Source organism: Podarcis pityusensis, assembly GCF_964106645.2.
Source record: "Podarcis pityusensis genome assembly, chromosome: 3".
NCBI classification, from domain to species: Eukaryota; Metazoa; Chordata; class Lepidosauria; order Squamata; family Lacertidae; genus Podarcis; species Podarcis pityusensis.
The window spans coordinates 85,034,552-85,048,897 of NC_138026.1; the positions used below are offsets into that span (position 1 = coordinate 85,034,552).

A 14,346-nucleotide genomic window follows, 5' to 3' on the forward strand; every position below is an offset into this window, starting at 1 on the left:
TGCAACACACTCAGAATACAGCAGCACTTTGTGAGGTGCCGATTTTCCTCTCCCTAGGGAAAAGCACAGCGAAAAATTAATGCCATCCACATCCTGGATGCCCTGGTGATAAATGGTAGTGATGTCCGAGAACAACATTTCAATCAGCGGTAAGCAGAGTTCGGGAAATTACTTGTGTATATAGTTTGATGGGTGCAGGGTGTGTGTGAGAGGTGGGTTCTTAACCTAGAGTCTCGGCTGTTCAACAGAATAACCCCAAATAGACACTTGAGAAATTTTGAAAGAGCAAACTTCTGAATGCAGTATGCCTTTTCTTGATCTCCACTTAGTTAGCCAATGCAACCCTGTGGCAGAGAAGACTACTCCATTAGCAGCAAGCAAGCAAATCTTAGCATTTGGGAATATACTAGTACAGAAGCGATCCTTTTTCATGAGAAAAAGCCAACAGCCCTCAGATGCCTTCCTAGCCACGTTTTACTCATAGTTTGTCCTATTTTGGGGCTTCCCGTAGGCATCTGGTTCTTAATGGGCCAAACTATTAAATCAGTCAATCTTTAGATTGGTTATGCTACTACCTTGAGTAGCCTCCCCATTGTATAAGACTTTAATCCATTTCTGAGGAAAGCTAAACTAAAGAAATCCTTATTTTTTGGTTGCAGAATTCAGCTAGCAGAGAAATTTGTAAAAGCCGTCTCTAAACCTAGCCGGCCAGATATGAACCCCATCCGGTGAGTGCGGCCTTTTGGATTCTTGCTGGCTTCTGGGGCTGTAATTAAAAATACTTTGTAGGTGGTTTGTGCCATGATGGATTTTCACATTAAGTTGTACGTTAGGAAGCCAGCAAGAGTGATTGTGGGAGGATGCTTTCCTATGAAAGACCATTTCAGATCAATTTGATATGTGAAGAGCTTATCCTTGAAATAAACTGGTTTAGCTCCTTGACAGAAGAATCGGAGCCCAAACGATGTGGTTCTCTTTCTGGGTCTAGTTTGTAACTTATATGAAGACAGGAGGGGAGGGCAAAGAAATCAGGGCACAAGAGAGAGCAGCACCATGGATCATCTTGGAAACATACACTTTACTAAAGCGTGGTTGTGCCTCTTCAGTTTTAATAATTTTGTTTTGGATAACGAATTTAACCTGCATAAAGCTTGCCAGTCAACAGCACCCTTTCAAAATCAAGTTTGTTGTATAGGACCTGTGTAATATTTCATTCTGTGTTTTTCTGATGCTGAAACAAAATAGCAGGGTTACACCTCCTATTTCTCAAGCGAGTTGTCCAGCCATCTAAATTCAGCAAGAAGGCTGGTGGTACTGCTGACATGAAGTGCTCAGATCAGTAGAGTTCTGTGATTAGAAGTCATGATCTTTGATAAGTTTTTTTTCTTTATTACAGTATTCTACTTCTCGATCATGAGGGCTAGAAACTTCCTTTTATAGAAAGTCTAAGATTTTTAGGAGTCTTGATGATAGCACCTGGGGAGTAAGTTTTTTTAAAAGCAGAGTCATCAGCAGTTTTGAAGAGCTTGTAGGAACTCAACCTACAGTTAGATGTTGTGGCCAACATATTATTCCACTCATGGACTTTTCTCCACAGAGTGAAGGAGGTATACAGGCTAGAGGATATGGAAAAGATTTTTCTAAGGTAAGTCCTCAGAAATCCTGGCTTTGCAGCCTTTATTTTGTTATTATTTGGACTTTCTCAGTTGTTTTTTAAAGAGAATATTGTTAATTCTGCATTACTGGTAGGATCTATCAGCCTATCCAAAAGGAACCTATGTTTATTGGCTAGCGGAAGGAAGTTAGTTAGGTTTTTTATGGCCAAGCCTCCAACACTGTGTTTTCCAGCCCTGCAGAGATCCATCCCATTTCTCTCTTGTGACATAGAAGAGGCTTGCTTGTGTGGCTGGCTGGTGGGAGAAATACCGGCTGCTTTTAAAGATCAGCACATTCATATATTGCACAATGGAATCCATAGATGGTGCTAAAACGACCAGATTTTAAGCCCCGAATCTATCCGTAGATTCTTTGCCTTAGTACTTTACAAAGCTCTCAGATGAACCTTCTAAACCATTTCTCTCTCTCTCTAATATTCAGAGTCCCTTGGTACCCTTTTAACAGGTTCCACAATTTTGTTCATCATGAAAAGTGTTCAGCAGGCCTCTGGCGAGTGTGAGGAACCCCAGGCTTCCACCCAACTGTGGAGCTGCAGGGGGGAGAACTGCCCTTTTCCCTTTGCATCCCCAAAGTTTGGAGGACGCCTGGGAGTTGTTTAGAATGTTGGGTGTTCAGAGCACTCAGCAAGGAGATGTCCCAGATGCATCTTTGATTTGGAGGCTCAGCATGAGATCACCAGCAAACCAGCTCCCCTTGGGGGCGGGGCATGATCCTGGCAACCACAATTTTTTTGTTGGCCGACAACCTTCTTCTTAGTCTTGTTCATCCTCACAACACCCCTCTAAATTATGTCACAATTATACTTTTAACAGAGAGAAGAATTTGTGTTGGTAACTTGACCACAGTGGAGTTTATGCTTGGCTAGGGATTTGAACTGCACCTCCTGGACCAAGTCCCAGCGTCCAGCCTTTTGCCACATTGCTGAGACCTGTGCTTTGTGCATTTTTTGTTACTTTGGGTATGAACACCCTGTCTCCTGGTTGTTTGGTGGCGTAGGTTAGAGATGAAGATCATCAAGAGCTCAGGCGGAACCCCACGGCTGTCCTACACTGGCCGTGACGACAGACACTTTGTTCCCACAGGATTGTACATCGTTCGGACTGTCAGTGGTATGTCCTTCTCTGTTCAGGAACTCCTTGCTATGATGGCCAAAGTCAAGCTCTGAAATATGCATCTCTGCTTTGGTCAAAACAATTACATGGACCATTTTTTGCTTTTAAAAAACTGAGAGAGTACATTCCTCTATTTTGTTAGTTGCCTCTCCCATTCTGTCTTGGATCCTGATTCTCCTAGCAGAGTGTAGCATTGTGCAGGGGAACGTTGGAAGCTGGGGAAGATCTTGAGGTATTATTTTTTTGCAGAAAAAGCAGTGCAAAATGCTTGCAGAAGATTGCTGAAGTAGTTTTCTCCTTTCATATGTACCCCCTGTGCTTTTCTTCCTTAAGAGCCATCCATGCTAAATACTACAGAAGCAGCTTCTCTTCCAATACATTGCTTTTCCTGCCACCACTCAGGATTGAAATGAGTAGGGTACCCAGTAACTGGATGAGAACTCAAGGACAGGGCAACTACCTGTTCCCTTGTCCTCTGTCCATTACCTGGCGCATGAGGCTGCCTTTCCTGCCCCATCATTCCTACAGTGTATTCAGCTAATGAGTACCAGCAGGATTGTAGCTAAGCCAGGGTCACTGAAAACCAAGTGGAAGGCATAAGCATTCTTGGGGGAATCCCAAGATGTGCCTTAGAAATGAGGTGCCTTGGTGTACAAAAAAAAAGTTTATTGGCAAGTTTTTTCTTCTCGTAAGGGTCTTTTAAGACCCTCTCAGACACTGCTGCCCCATAGACTTCGCAAAGGTAGTAGAACTGCTAGCAAAAACTCCTCTGCAGACCTGGGCAGTGCTATATGGGTGGAGGCATTTCATTTAGATCAGGGATAGGCAAATTCGGCCCTCCAGATGTTTTGGGACTACAACTCCCATCATCCCTGACCACTGATCCTCTTAGCTAGGGATGATGGGAGTTGTAGTCCCAAAATATCTGGAGGGCCGAGTTTGCCTATGCCTGATTTAGATATTCGGGCCCAAGTCATTTGGGGCTTTGTTTGTCAACATGATCACCTTGACCTTGCTTTGGAAGCACAATGGCAACCAGTGCAGGTCTTTTAAGAATTGGTGTGCTATGTGCTTAGCCAGCAGAGCCCACCAGCACTCTGGCCACTGCATTCTGCACCACTTGCAGCTTCTGAACCATCTCTTAAGGACAGCCTCACATGCAATACTCTACAGTAGTCCAGTTATTCTTCTCTTTTTAATCTGATCTCGTTTTCCCCCCCACAGATCCGTGGACCATGGCAGTTAGCAAAAATTCTAATAGGAAATTTTTCTACAACAAGACAACACATAAATCAACATATGAACTGCCTCAAGAATCTGTTGCACCATTTCAGTGAGTATCATCCAGAAAATACTGCCAGTTTATCTAGAAGCAGCGAGGGGGATCATACCAGCACATGTTGCTTTTGTAGTGCATAGATCTCTCTCCAGCATCATTAAACTGTGTAGTGTTGACCTGTAAATGTCCACAGAAGTTACCACCGCAAGCTTTGCTCTATTATCTAAGGAAACTTTGGGAGGGTTCTGGACCATGATTTACAAGTCATTGTACTCTTTAATAGTTGGCTTTGGGAGGTGGCAAGGTAACCCAGCATGTATTAGACTGCATGCCACAGTTGGTATACTTGGCTAGGTCTGGAGTCTGTGTCAGGAATAGGTCTCCCTGAAAGCTTTTGATCTTCTAAATACCACAGAATTACAGTGGCCTGAAACTGCTTGATGTATCATAGTTTCCCCCAGACAACTCTGGGGATCTTTGAAAGGATGCTAAGATTTCTTGGTTTGCTCTTGGGCCCCTTTATAGAACTACAGCTTAAACTTTATAATATGGAAACATTCTCACTTTAAAGGCTTTGAGATACAGGAAGACTTAAGAGACTTAAGTCTTCCTGTATATCAGGAGACTAGGAGACTTAAGAAAAGGCAGGACTGCACTAAGGCTTTTGAGGAAGTGGTGAACCATACATGCCTGCACTTAATTCAGAACCTACTCCTTGAGTATCTGTCACCAAAAGCAGAGATGTATGGTTCACCTACGCTTCTGTTCTATGCCCTGTCAGGTTCTGAATTCTGGGACCTCACAGCAGTCAGACAGGAGCAAGAATGAAATAACCCTTGCTTACTCCAGAATCCTTGAATCTGCTGTAGCTGTCTTCTTCTCATTGGCATTCTTGTCTTCCACCTTCAGCCATTAGATGGTTACAAATTCTGCTGCTTGCTTCAGCCATGCTTCCCCTTTCTTCTGTTCTGTTCTGTTCTGTTTGCTTTTGTTTTGTTTTGTGGGTGTTTTTTGTATTAAATGTAGACCCCTCTTACTTTGAAGTTCTTTAATCTCTAGCTCTTTCATACTGCTTTCCTCTGTCTTTAAGGCTCTCCTTATTACTTTTACCAAGGCTTCAGGTGTTTGGATGGCTTTCTATCTAAGCCATTATATGCAGTTGCTAGTGAACCCCAAACCTTTCCCATTTCCTGCGGCACATGCAGAGAACTTGGAAAAGAAGAGTATCTGCTTTGCAGCTGAGTTTCTGCAGGATGGGCAAGAAGGATGAGACCTGTGGGCATAGGGCAGTATACAAACAAACAAACAAACAAACAAACAAGGTGTCTCTGCAGAGGCATAGCAGGAAAGGACAGAAATTAGCACCCTCCCCCCCCCCCAGTCCTTTCTCCTGTGAACTCAGCTTGCACAAGAATGCTCACCAGAGGGCCAAAATGTCTGTCCATCTCTATTCCTTCTGCCTACCCTTTTGCTGCTCTGTATCTTTGTGATTCTTTCCCCCACCCCAAACACACACACACACACACACACACACACACACACACACACTTCTAAAAGCTTATTTCTTTTCTCGTTTTCTGGAATAAGTTTTCACCTTTACTCATCTTAGTATAGCAGTCTCCTTCGGTGCCCCGCCTGCCCCCTTAGTGTCCCATCTCGTTGATGTAAGCCTGCTATTTCAGCCCTCCATAAACTGCACCCCCCCCCCATTTATAAAGGAGGCTATATTCCTGCCCACAGGATTAGAAGTCCTTAGTTGTAAAGCTGAATCTATGATGTGTACTACATAAAACACAGAAGAATTGTTACTTATCCAAACAGGGTTAGCAGAAGTGCTTACAGCTTTTTAAACATGTAGACAATGGAGGGATGCGGGTTGCGCTGTGGGTTAAACCACAGAGCCTAGGGCTTGCCGATCAGAAGGTCGGCAGTTCGAATCCCCGTGATGGGGTGAGCTCCTGTTGCTCGGTCCCTGCTCCTGCCAACCTAGCAGTTCGAAAGCACGTCAAAGTGCAAGTAGAGAAATAGGTGTCTTCCTCCTGCGGGAAGGTAAACAGCATTTCCGTGCGCTGCTCTGGTTCGCCAGAAGCAGCTTAGTCATGCTGGCCACATGACCTTGAAGCTGTACGCCAGCTCCCTCGGCCAGTAAAGCGAGATGAGCGCCGCAACCCCAGAGTCGGCCACGACTGGACCTAATGGTCAGGGGTCATTTTACCTATGTAGACAATGAGAGGCTCATTCTCAGGAGTTCTGTTTACCTAAGAAAAAGCCAGCCTAGTTCTCGGGCCTGAGAGTGTCTAACCCCTGGGAACTCCTGCTGAGTTGCTTCTAGTTTTCCACCTCTCTTGCACTGAATAGTTTTAGAGAAACTGTGGGAGCCCTTTGAACTTCTTTTTGTCAAATGCTAAGCAGGCAGTAAGCAGCATCTCACTTTCTTTCAGAAACTCAGGAATTCTTTCCTTTCCCTTCCTCATGTTGCATATTTTCTGCAGAAAGCATAACTTTGGCTCTGAAAACAGTGGGAAGGAAGAGGCTTACGTGTGACTTTGATAATGGATGTTTTGCATTATCATTTGTGAACTCTAATACGGTTGTAATTAGGCACTGATATATTTTCTTGTCACAATGCTAATATCAGAACAGTGCAACTAAATAGGCTGTGAATATTAAATGCCAGTAATTGTTGGACTCGAAGGCCACTTTGTCTCCGGCAATTAGCTACTTGCTTTTTCTCCAGTATGACAACACTGTTAAACAAGGAGAACCTGAGCTCAGGCAGGAATAGAGACCTGATCAATGAGGCTGCTCCAAGAGGATTTTTTAAAAAGATCAGAATGTACAAAACTTATTTATCTAAAATGTCAAGTTTTGCTGAGCAGTCAGAGTTGCTGCAGCTCCTGCGGTTTCCATTCTGGTTGCTGGACTCTTCAGAAGTCTCCTGTAAGTTCTTTTATAGATTCTGCTAAGGGTACTTCATTTTCCTCACTCCCTCAGAAGTCTAAATTTTTTTTGGGCTCTGTGTGTGTTGGGTTCCCCCGCTTTCAGACACCAAAGGCATTGATTTCCCCCTTCTAGTCAGTGCTTTGACTTGAGGCAAAAATAAGGCTGTTTCTGTTAAAACAACCTTTTGTACACCTGGCTGTGGTGTCTGTGTCTGCAGTCTGCAAGTCCTTTAATTGGTGGGTCCTGCAGAAATTATCGATTAGGCTTTCTCTTAAGGCATCAGAGTAGAGGGAGCAAACAGGGGTTTTTTTTGGCCACATGACCAACGGCCACAGGCTTTTGATACTTGGAGGCTGCATGTTCAGCTTGAGATTCGTATTCCCACTTGAGAGCTGGCAAAATATCCCTCCTCTCTCTTTTTTTTTTTTTTTTTAATATTTTATTAAGGATTTTCTTGTTTTACAGAAGTGTAGTGCCTCATATTTTTTTCTTTCCATGTAACATTTTTACAAATCCATTTCATTTGTTGAGGCATTAGGGGGAGAAGGAAAAAAAGAAAAAGAAAAAAGAAAGGGGGGGTGGAGAGAGGGAAGATGGATAGGGGTGGGGTCGGGTGGCGGTGTTTCTATTATGTTTAATGTATGTAGAGTTTGGTGTCAGCGTTGCTTGTGTTGTTCACTTGTGTTCCTTTGGTGGTGAGAGAGGTTGGGGTTGGCCTAGGGTGTGATTGTTTGCTTGTGATTGGCTGTGGTGATCTTTGTTTTCGTGTGTGAGTGAGGTGGGTGGGTGTTTTGGATCAGGTTAGCCATATTGATTTGTATGCTGTTGGTGGATTATTGTCATTGTCCTGTTGGGATCCCTCCTCTCTCTTGTGCTGATTCTGCTGTAATGCGAACATCATCAGCACAGACAAAACACGTATATGTGGCCCTTTTACACCTGAAGTATCTTATCAGCCGTATCTATTCCGTGGAAGCTGAAGGTTAGACTTTGTGGGGTGTTTGAAGGTGGAATTCAGTGTTGTGCTCCTCCCATCATTTTGTCTGTGCAAGTATTCCAGTTTTCTGGGTAGAAAGACCCGCTCTCTGCTCCCCCTTTGTGCTGTTTGGGGGGGGGGGTTTCCTCCTGACGCTCCCCTTGAGCCAATTTAGGGGGCATGTAGCGGGAGGGGAGGGAAGCCCCATTGCACAAATGGCCAAGATTGGCTGAAGATCAGGCTTCTAATAGGACTTCCAGAAGTGAAGGAAGGTACTGACCACACCTGGGGCTACATCATTCTGTTGTGCCCCCCACATTAAAAAAAAAAACCCAAACAAACACCCTACCCATCCCTTCTTTGGCACTGGACCCTCTGGCCATGCAGGCTCAAGAGATGGGACTTCACCACCAGTTCCTCAGAATAGTTCTTGCCATTGAAGGTGAAGCAAACTCTTCTACACTGTGCTTACCTTATGTATGGTCAGACACAGAAACGCACAAACATAGGGAGGGAGGAAAGAGCTACAGTTCAGATGAACAGTTATTTTGCTGCTTTCTTCCTTTTTCTTCACCCATACTTAACCCTCAGTTGTAGCAAAGGCACAAATGAATCATGCTTGGAGACCCAAATATAGGAAATTTTGCAAAAGAGTGTAACAACTGGAAGTTATGTGCCAATTTGTATAAAGCTGTGCACAGCATTTGAGCTTGCTATGCAGTCAGTCTGAAAAATCCCTGGAGATTATTCAGTACATAATCTGGGTTTCTTGGAGATCCTTCTGGTTTTCTTTTTAATGCACTCTGCTACATTCCTTTAAAAGGAACCTTTTTGTGCCTTATGAAAGTTAATTGAAAGCACTGCCTTATTCTAAGTCCAGATCAGTTCACCTGGCAATTCTGTGTCTCAGCTTGCTGCTATTCCAGTGATACAAACAGAGGTCCTTGCCTGGAATCCAGGGCTCTTTTAACTAGAGATAGAACTGGTGCAACTGGACTTCTCTGCGACTCTTCCCCTCTGCAGGGAGGTGGGACCAATTCGGATGGTCTGCCCCCGCCACTTAATGGATCCAAATGGTTTCCAGAGAGTGGTAGGGGATGCTTTAGCCCATGTTGATGGCCTTTCAGCTGATTCCCTGGTGGCCCGCTGGAATGCGGAGTTAACCAGGACTATCGACTGTCTGGCTCCGAAGCGCCCTCTCCGATTGCATGGAGCCCGGACAGCCCCGTGGTTTTCTTCGGAGCTGAGGGCGATGAAACAATCGCTGAGACGGCTAGAGCGTCGGTGGCAGAAAACTCACTCCGAATCTGACCGGACACAGGTTAGAGCTCAACGTCGAGCCTACCAAGTGGCGATAGCGACGGCGAAGAAGACTTTCTTCACCGCCTCTATTGCATCTGCAGAAAATAGTAGCAGGAGACTCTTTCAGGTGGTTCGCAATTTAACGGAACCACCTTTACCACCGGGGCATTGTAAAGACCCCAAGATCTCCTGCAACGATTTTGCAAAGTTTTTTGCAGATAAAATCACTCATATTCGGAAGGAGCTAGACACCACCGTGGGAGCAGGGCCAGGGCGGGAGAGTGCTGGAGCTCTGTCTGGTCAAGTTGCATGGAATCAATTTCAATCCGTTACCCCCGAGGATGTGGACAGGCTGCTTGGACGCGTGAAAGCAACCACCTGTCTCCTTGATCCTTGCCCATCCTGGCTAATAAAAGCAAGCCAGGAAGGGCTGGGCGATGGGCTCTGCGGGGTGGTGAATGCTTCCCTCTGTGAGGGAACATTCCCAGATCCGCTGAAAGAGGCGGTCATTAAACCGCTTCTTAAAAAACCATCTTTAGACCCGGCCAGTATGGCCAACTATCGCCCAGTCTCAAATCTTCCATTCTTGGGCAAGGTGATTGAGCGCGTGGTTGCTGAACAACTCCAGGCACGCCTGGAGGATGCGGACCATTTGGATCCCTTCCAATCGGGATTCAGGCCTCACCATGGGACTGAAACTGCCTTGGTCGCGCTGGTTGATGATCTCCGGCGAGCTAGGGACAAAGGTGAGAGTTGTTTCCTGGTTCTGCTGGATCTCTCAGTGGCCTTTGATACAATCGACCATAACATCCTTCTGGACCGTCTAGAGGGGCTGGGAGCTGGGGGCACTGTTATACAGTGGTTTCGCTCCTTCCTCCTGGGCAGTGTTCAGAAAGTGGTGGTGGGGGATGAGTGTTCAGACCCCTGGGCCCTCACTTGTGGGGTGCCTCAGGGTTCCGTCCTCTCCCCCATGCTTTTTAACATCTATATGAAGCCGCTGGGAGAGATCATCAGGGGATTTGGACTGGGTGTCCATCAATATGCAGATGATACCCAGCTCTACCTCTCTTTCAAATCAGAACCAGTGAAGGCGGTGAAGGTCCTGTGTGAGTGCCTGGAGGCGGTTGGAGGATGGATGGCGGCTAATGGATTGAAGTTGAATCCTGACAAGACAGAAGTATTGTTTTTGGGGGACAGGGGGCGGGCTGGTGTGGAGGACTCCCTGGTCCTGAATGGGGTAACTGTGCCCCTGAAGGACCAGGTGCGCAGCCTGGGAGTCATTTTGGACTCACAGCTGTCCATGGAGGCGCAGGTCAATTCTGTATCCAGGGCAGCTGTCTACCAACTCCACCTGGTACGCAGGCTGAGACCCTACCTGCCCGTGGACTGTCTCGCCAGAGTGGTGCATGCTCTAGTTATCTCCCGCTTGGACTACTGCAATGCGCTCTACGTGGGGCTACCTTTGAAGGTGACCCGGAAACTACAATTAATCCAGAATGCGGCAGCTAGACTGGTGACTGGGGGCGGCCGCCGAGACCACATAACACCGGTCTTGAAAGACCTACATTGGCTCCCAGTACGTTTCCGAGCACAATTCAAAGTGTTGGTGTTGACCTTTAAAGCCCTAAACGGCCTCGGCCCAGTATACCTGAAGGAGCGTCTCCACCCCCATCGTTCTGCCCGGACGCTGAGGTCCAGCGCCGAGGGCCTTCTGGCGGTTCCCTCATTGCGAGAAGCAAAGCTACAGGGAACCAGGCAGAGGGCCTTCTCGGTAGTGGCGCCCGCCCTGTGGAACGCCCTCCCATCAGATGTCAAAGCGATAAATAACTACCTGACATTTAGAAGGCATCTTAAGGCAGCCCTGTTCAGGGAAGCTTTTAATCTGTGATATTTTACTGTATTTTTTGTTTCTATGGAAGCCGCCCAGAGTGGCTGGGGAAACCCAGCCAGATGGGCGGGGTACAAATAATAAATTATTATTATTATTATTATTATTATTATTATTATTATTATTATATGAAACTGTTTGCAACTGCCTGGGTCCAACTCCCTGTGCTGATTTCTGCCTTCTTTGTCCACAGAATTTGCTACTTCAGTCGCCTCTTCTGGGAGTGGGGTGAAGGTGTCAGAGTGCACGACTCTCAAAAAAGGGACAATTCGGAGAAGCTATCCAAAGACGCTGTCTTATCCTTCATCAGACTCCACTCGCCCTACGACCAGCTCCTCACGCGATCCTGGGGGACAGGAAATGAGCCTGGGTTGGAATCTTCAGCAGCTGATTAGAATCAAGTTTCTTCCAGCTGCTTGCAGTGAGCCATGGAGGAAAACTATGGTCAAGGAAGCCTGGTCGGGTGGTAGGGGAATCAGTGCAAAACAAATGGGAAATGGCTTCCGACTGCAAACTAACTCTGTACATAAATATCTGCTCCGGGCCGTTTATCCTGCAAGTACCACAGAGGTAAGATTCCTGGAGCAGAGGACATTCTTCCGGATTGATCCCCACCATCTCTTTCTAGGGCTTTCCCCACCTGTGCGACGACCACCTGGCCTCCACGTAGCAGATGGCACAGCGAGCAAGAGGATGCGCACAGCTCCTCGGTCGTGCTTGTAAGAGTGGGAGACAATGTAGCTGGAGGGAAGAGCGGGTTTTCAAAGGCCTCAATTTGTCCTTTATGGTGCCTCTCTGCTTTAGGAGCCTGGTGTGAATTCACTGGAAAGTTTGGCTCTTGCAGCACTTACTTCCTTGGGCTTGTGGCTCATGCCTAGGGAGTTCTGGATGCTCAAGGGGCGAAAAGTGGGCAAATGGGAGGTACTGATTGTAATGGTTCAGGGGTAGTTACTGCCGACAGTGACTTGTGACTATGTTGAAAGCTGGATTTCATGCTTCTATGCAAAGTAAGTTTGTTGTGTTTTCCCACTCTCCACTTTCAGTAATGCAAATGGGTCACCCCAAGCAGTTCCATTTTGAAATCCTTGAGGCATGCCTAGTGTTTTTCACTGAGTTCAGCGAGTTGGGAAGATTTGGAATTTAGAGAATTGGTGGCCTCCAAGAAGCATGTGGTTTGGTTGAACCATCTGGACTTGATAGGGTGACAGCCAGCCCTCTTCTAAATAGGTCACTTTCCCTTAGCCTTTTTAATTATTAAAATAAGCACCAGAAATCATTTTTACTTTTAGATCAAAAATTCCGTCTGTAATGAAGGCACAGAGGATCTTCTTTCTTTTCCTTTCCTGCAATGACAATGAAAAGTAACCTTTGCTTTTCTGGCCTGTATTTTGGCACTTAAGCTCTTGTGAGCTGAGAACAAAAGACCAGCTTGAGAGGGCACGGTGGTGCTTCCCCGTGTTGCGACTTTGCTTGAGATGGAAGGAAAACCTTTGCTGCGTTTTCTAATGGGAGCCAGTCATTAATACACTGCAAAAGACTATGGAGGCAGTGAAGGCATGGAAGTATTTGCACATGTTGGCAAAAAGGGACAGCGTCGACTTAAGGGGTGGCCTAGATTGTGCCTTAAGAAATCTGTGAAGCTTCCTGCAATTGAAGGCATCATCCGAGTCTCTGCCCTGATAGCAAAGCACCCAGAACAGGACATTAACAAGGGACACCCAAGTCCGCTGTGGGGAGGTACTAGGCAAGGCACCACCACTCCACACAACCCTTTATAAACCTCCTTATAAGCAGAACCTAAATCTTGTGACCGTTTTTGTGCTTTTATTAGGCATGGCCTTCAAGCCTGCTGTTCTTCAGTCACAAGGTTCACATACATTCATACTTTATTTATAGCAGTAGCTTAAGCAGTTGTCTAGCTTGATCAAGACTTTGCATCACTGGAACTTGTTTCGAGGTTCCTTTACTGGAATACGGCAACGGGAGTTGCAAGCTGTCCTCTTTGCACAGCAGTTGAAGTCTCTGTTGATCAGGCATGAGGAGGAGGCCACTCCATATACTGGAGGGACATCAGCTGGTGCCAAGGGGTGGTGCCAAACCAAGGTTCTGCTTTTTCAGGGCAATTGTGGCAGGAAAAGGGCAAATTTCAAATCAAAACTGCCTTCCTGATACGGGATCATCCTCTGGGCAGAGCGTAGGGCAGTGCTTGACCCATTTTGTTTCAAGTGGGAAGGGACAAAGGTGAATAAATAACCTCTGACTCCTCTAATTTGAACTTCATGGCGTTGGTTTCTGAAAGTACTTGTTTTGTAGAACAGCATGGTGTGTTTTGAGCTGCCTTCTCCCCTGCGCCTAATATGACACAGCAGATGAGACTAATGAGACATGTAATTAACAGTGGGTATTCTAGCTCAGAACCTCCTTGCCTGCTGGCACAGAATATTTCAGAAAGATTTTATTATAAGACCTGGCTTCCTCTGATGCTAGTCTATATTATTTGAGGGCAATTGGTAGGGAAAGTATGAATACTGGGGTAGAATGATTTCAGAAATGTCTATCCTCACTTAATTCACCTGCGTTACAGCTAATTTCTGTTATCGTAGGGCTAGTAAATGGTGTTAATAAAAGATCTAATGGCCTCTTGTGGGGTCAAGATTCTTCCATTGCGAAGTACACTAGCTGGGGAGCCCAGCCTTCCCAAGTCATTTCAAGATCTGTTAAAGGCTGCATGCCTGACACTAATGAACATTATAACAGCTTAATTCCAGTATTGGGGAATGGACTCTTGATAAGTTCAGATCATGGAGGGCTATTAGAAAGACTGGGCCTGGATAATGCAACCTGCTGTTGTTGCCTGTTCTCATACCAGCCCAAGGGGGAAGGTGGTCAAAAATGTCTTGCTGAAAGGAATGTTTACACAATGTGTTCTGTGAAGCTGTGTACCATTTGTGTTTGTTCCTCTTCCCTTTTTGTCTGTGCATCGCCAATACAATCCTTCTAATTCAGAAATGTGCTGTGTTCTTGGCTTAGATGAATTTCCCAGAGCTCTGCTGTGTATACAAAGTGGCCTAAGGAAGGGAGGGTAAAACTGCTCTGGCTTGAACACTTTGTAAAGAAATAGTAAGAGAGAGACTCTGAGTATTAATACAGCTTAACATAAGCCAGGGAC

General features: G+C 45.8%; 1 protein-coding gene across 1 annotated transcript in view; it reads left to right on the plus strand.

Annotated features, from left to right (window-relative positions):
• Window positions 1-14,186, plus strand: part of CMTR1 (cap methyltransferase 1) — a 40,864-nt gene extending 26,678 nt beyond the window's left edge. The window contains exons 19-24 of the mRNA XM_081000131.1: window positions 58-149; window positions 660-728; window positions 1,598-1,645; window positions 2,674-2,786; window positions 4,014-4,122; window positions 11,371-14,186. Coding sequence (XP_080856257.1) covers window positions 58-149; window positions 660-728; window positions 1,598-1,645; window positions 2,674-2,786; window positions 4,014-4,122; window positions 11,371-11,572 — 633 coding nt within the window. The 3' untranslated portion in view covers window positions 11,573-14,186. The remainder of the gene's footprint in view (window positions 1-57; window positions 150-659; window positions 729-1,597; window positions 1,646-2,673; window positions 2,787-4,013; window positions 4,123-11,370) is intronic.
• Window positions 14,187-14,346: the final 160 nt, after the last annotated feature.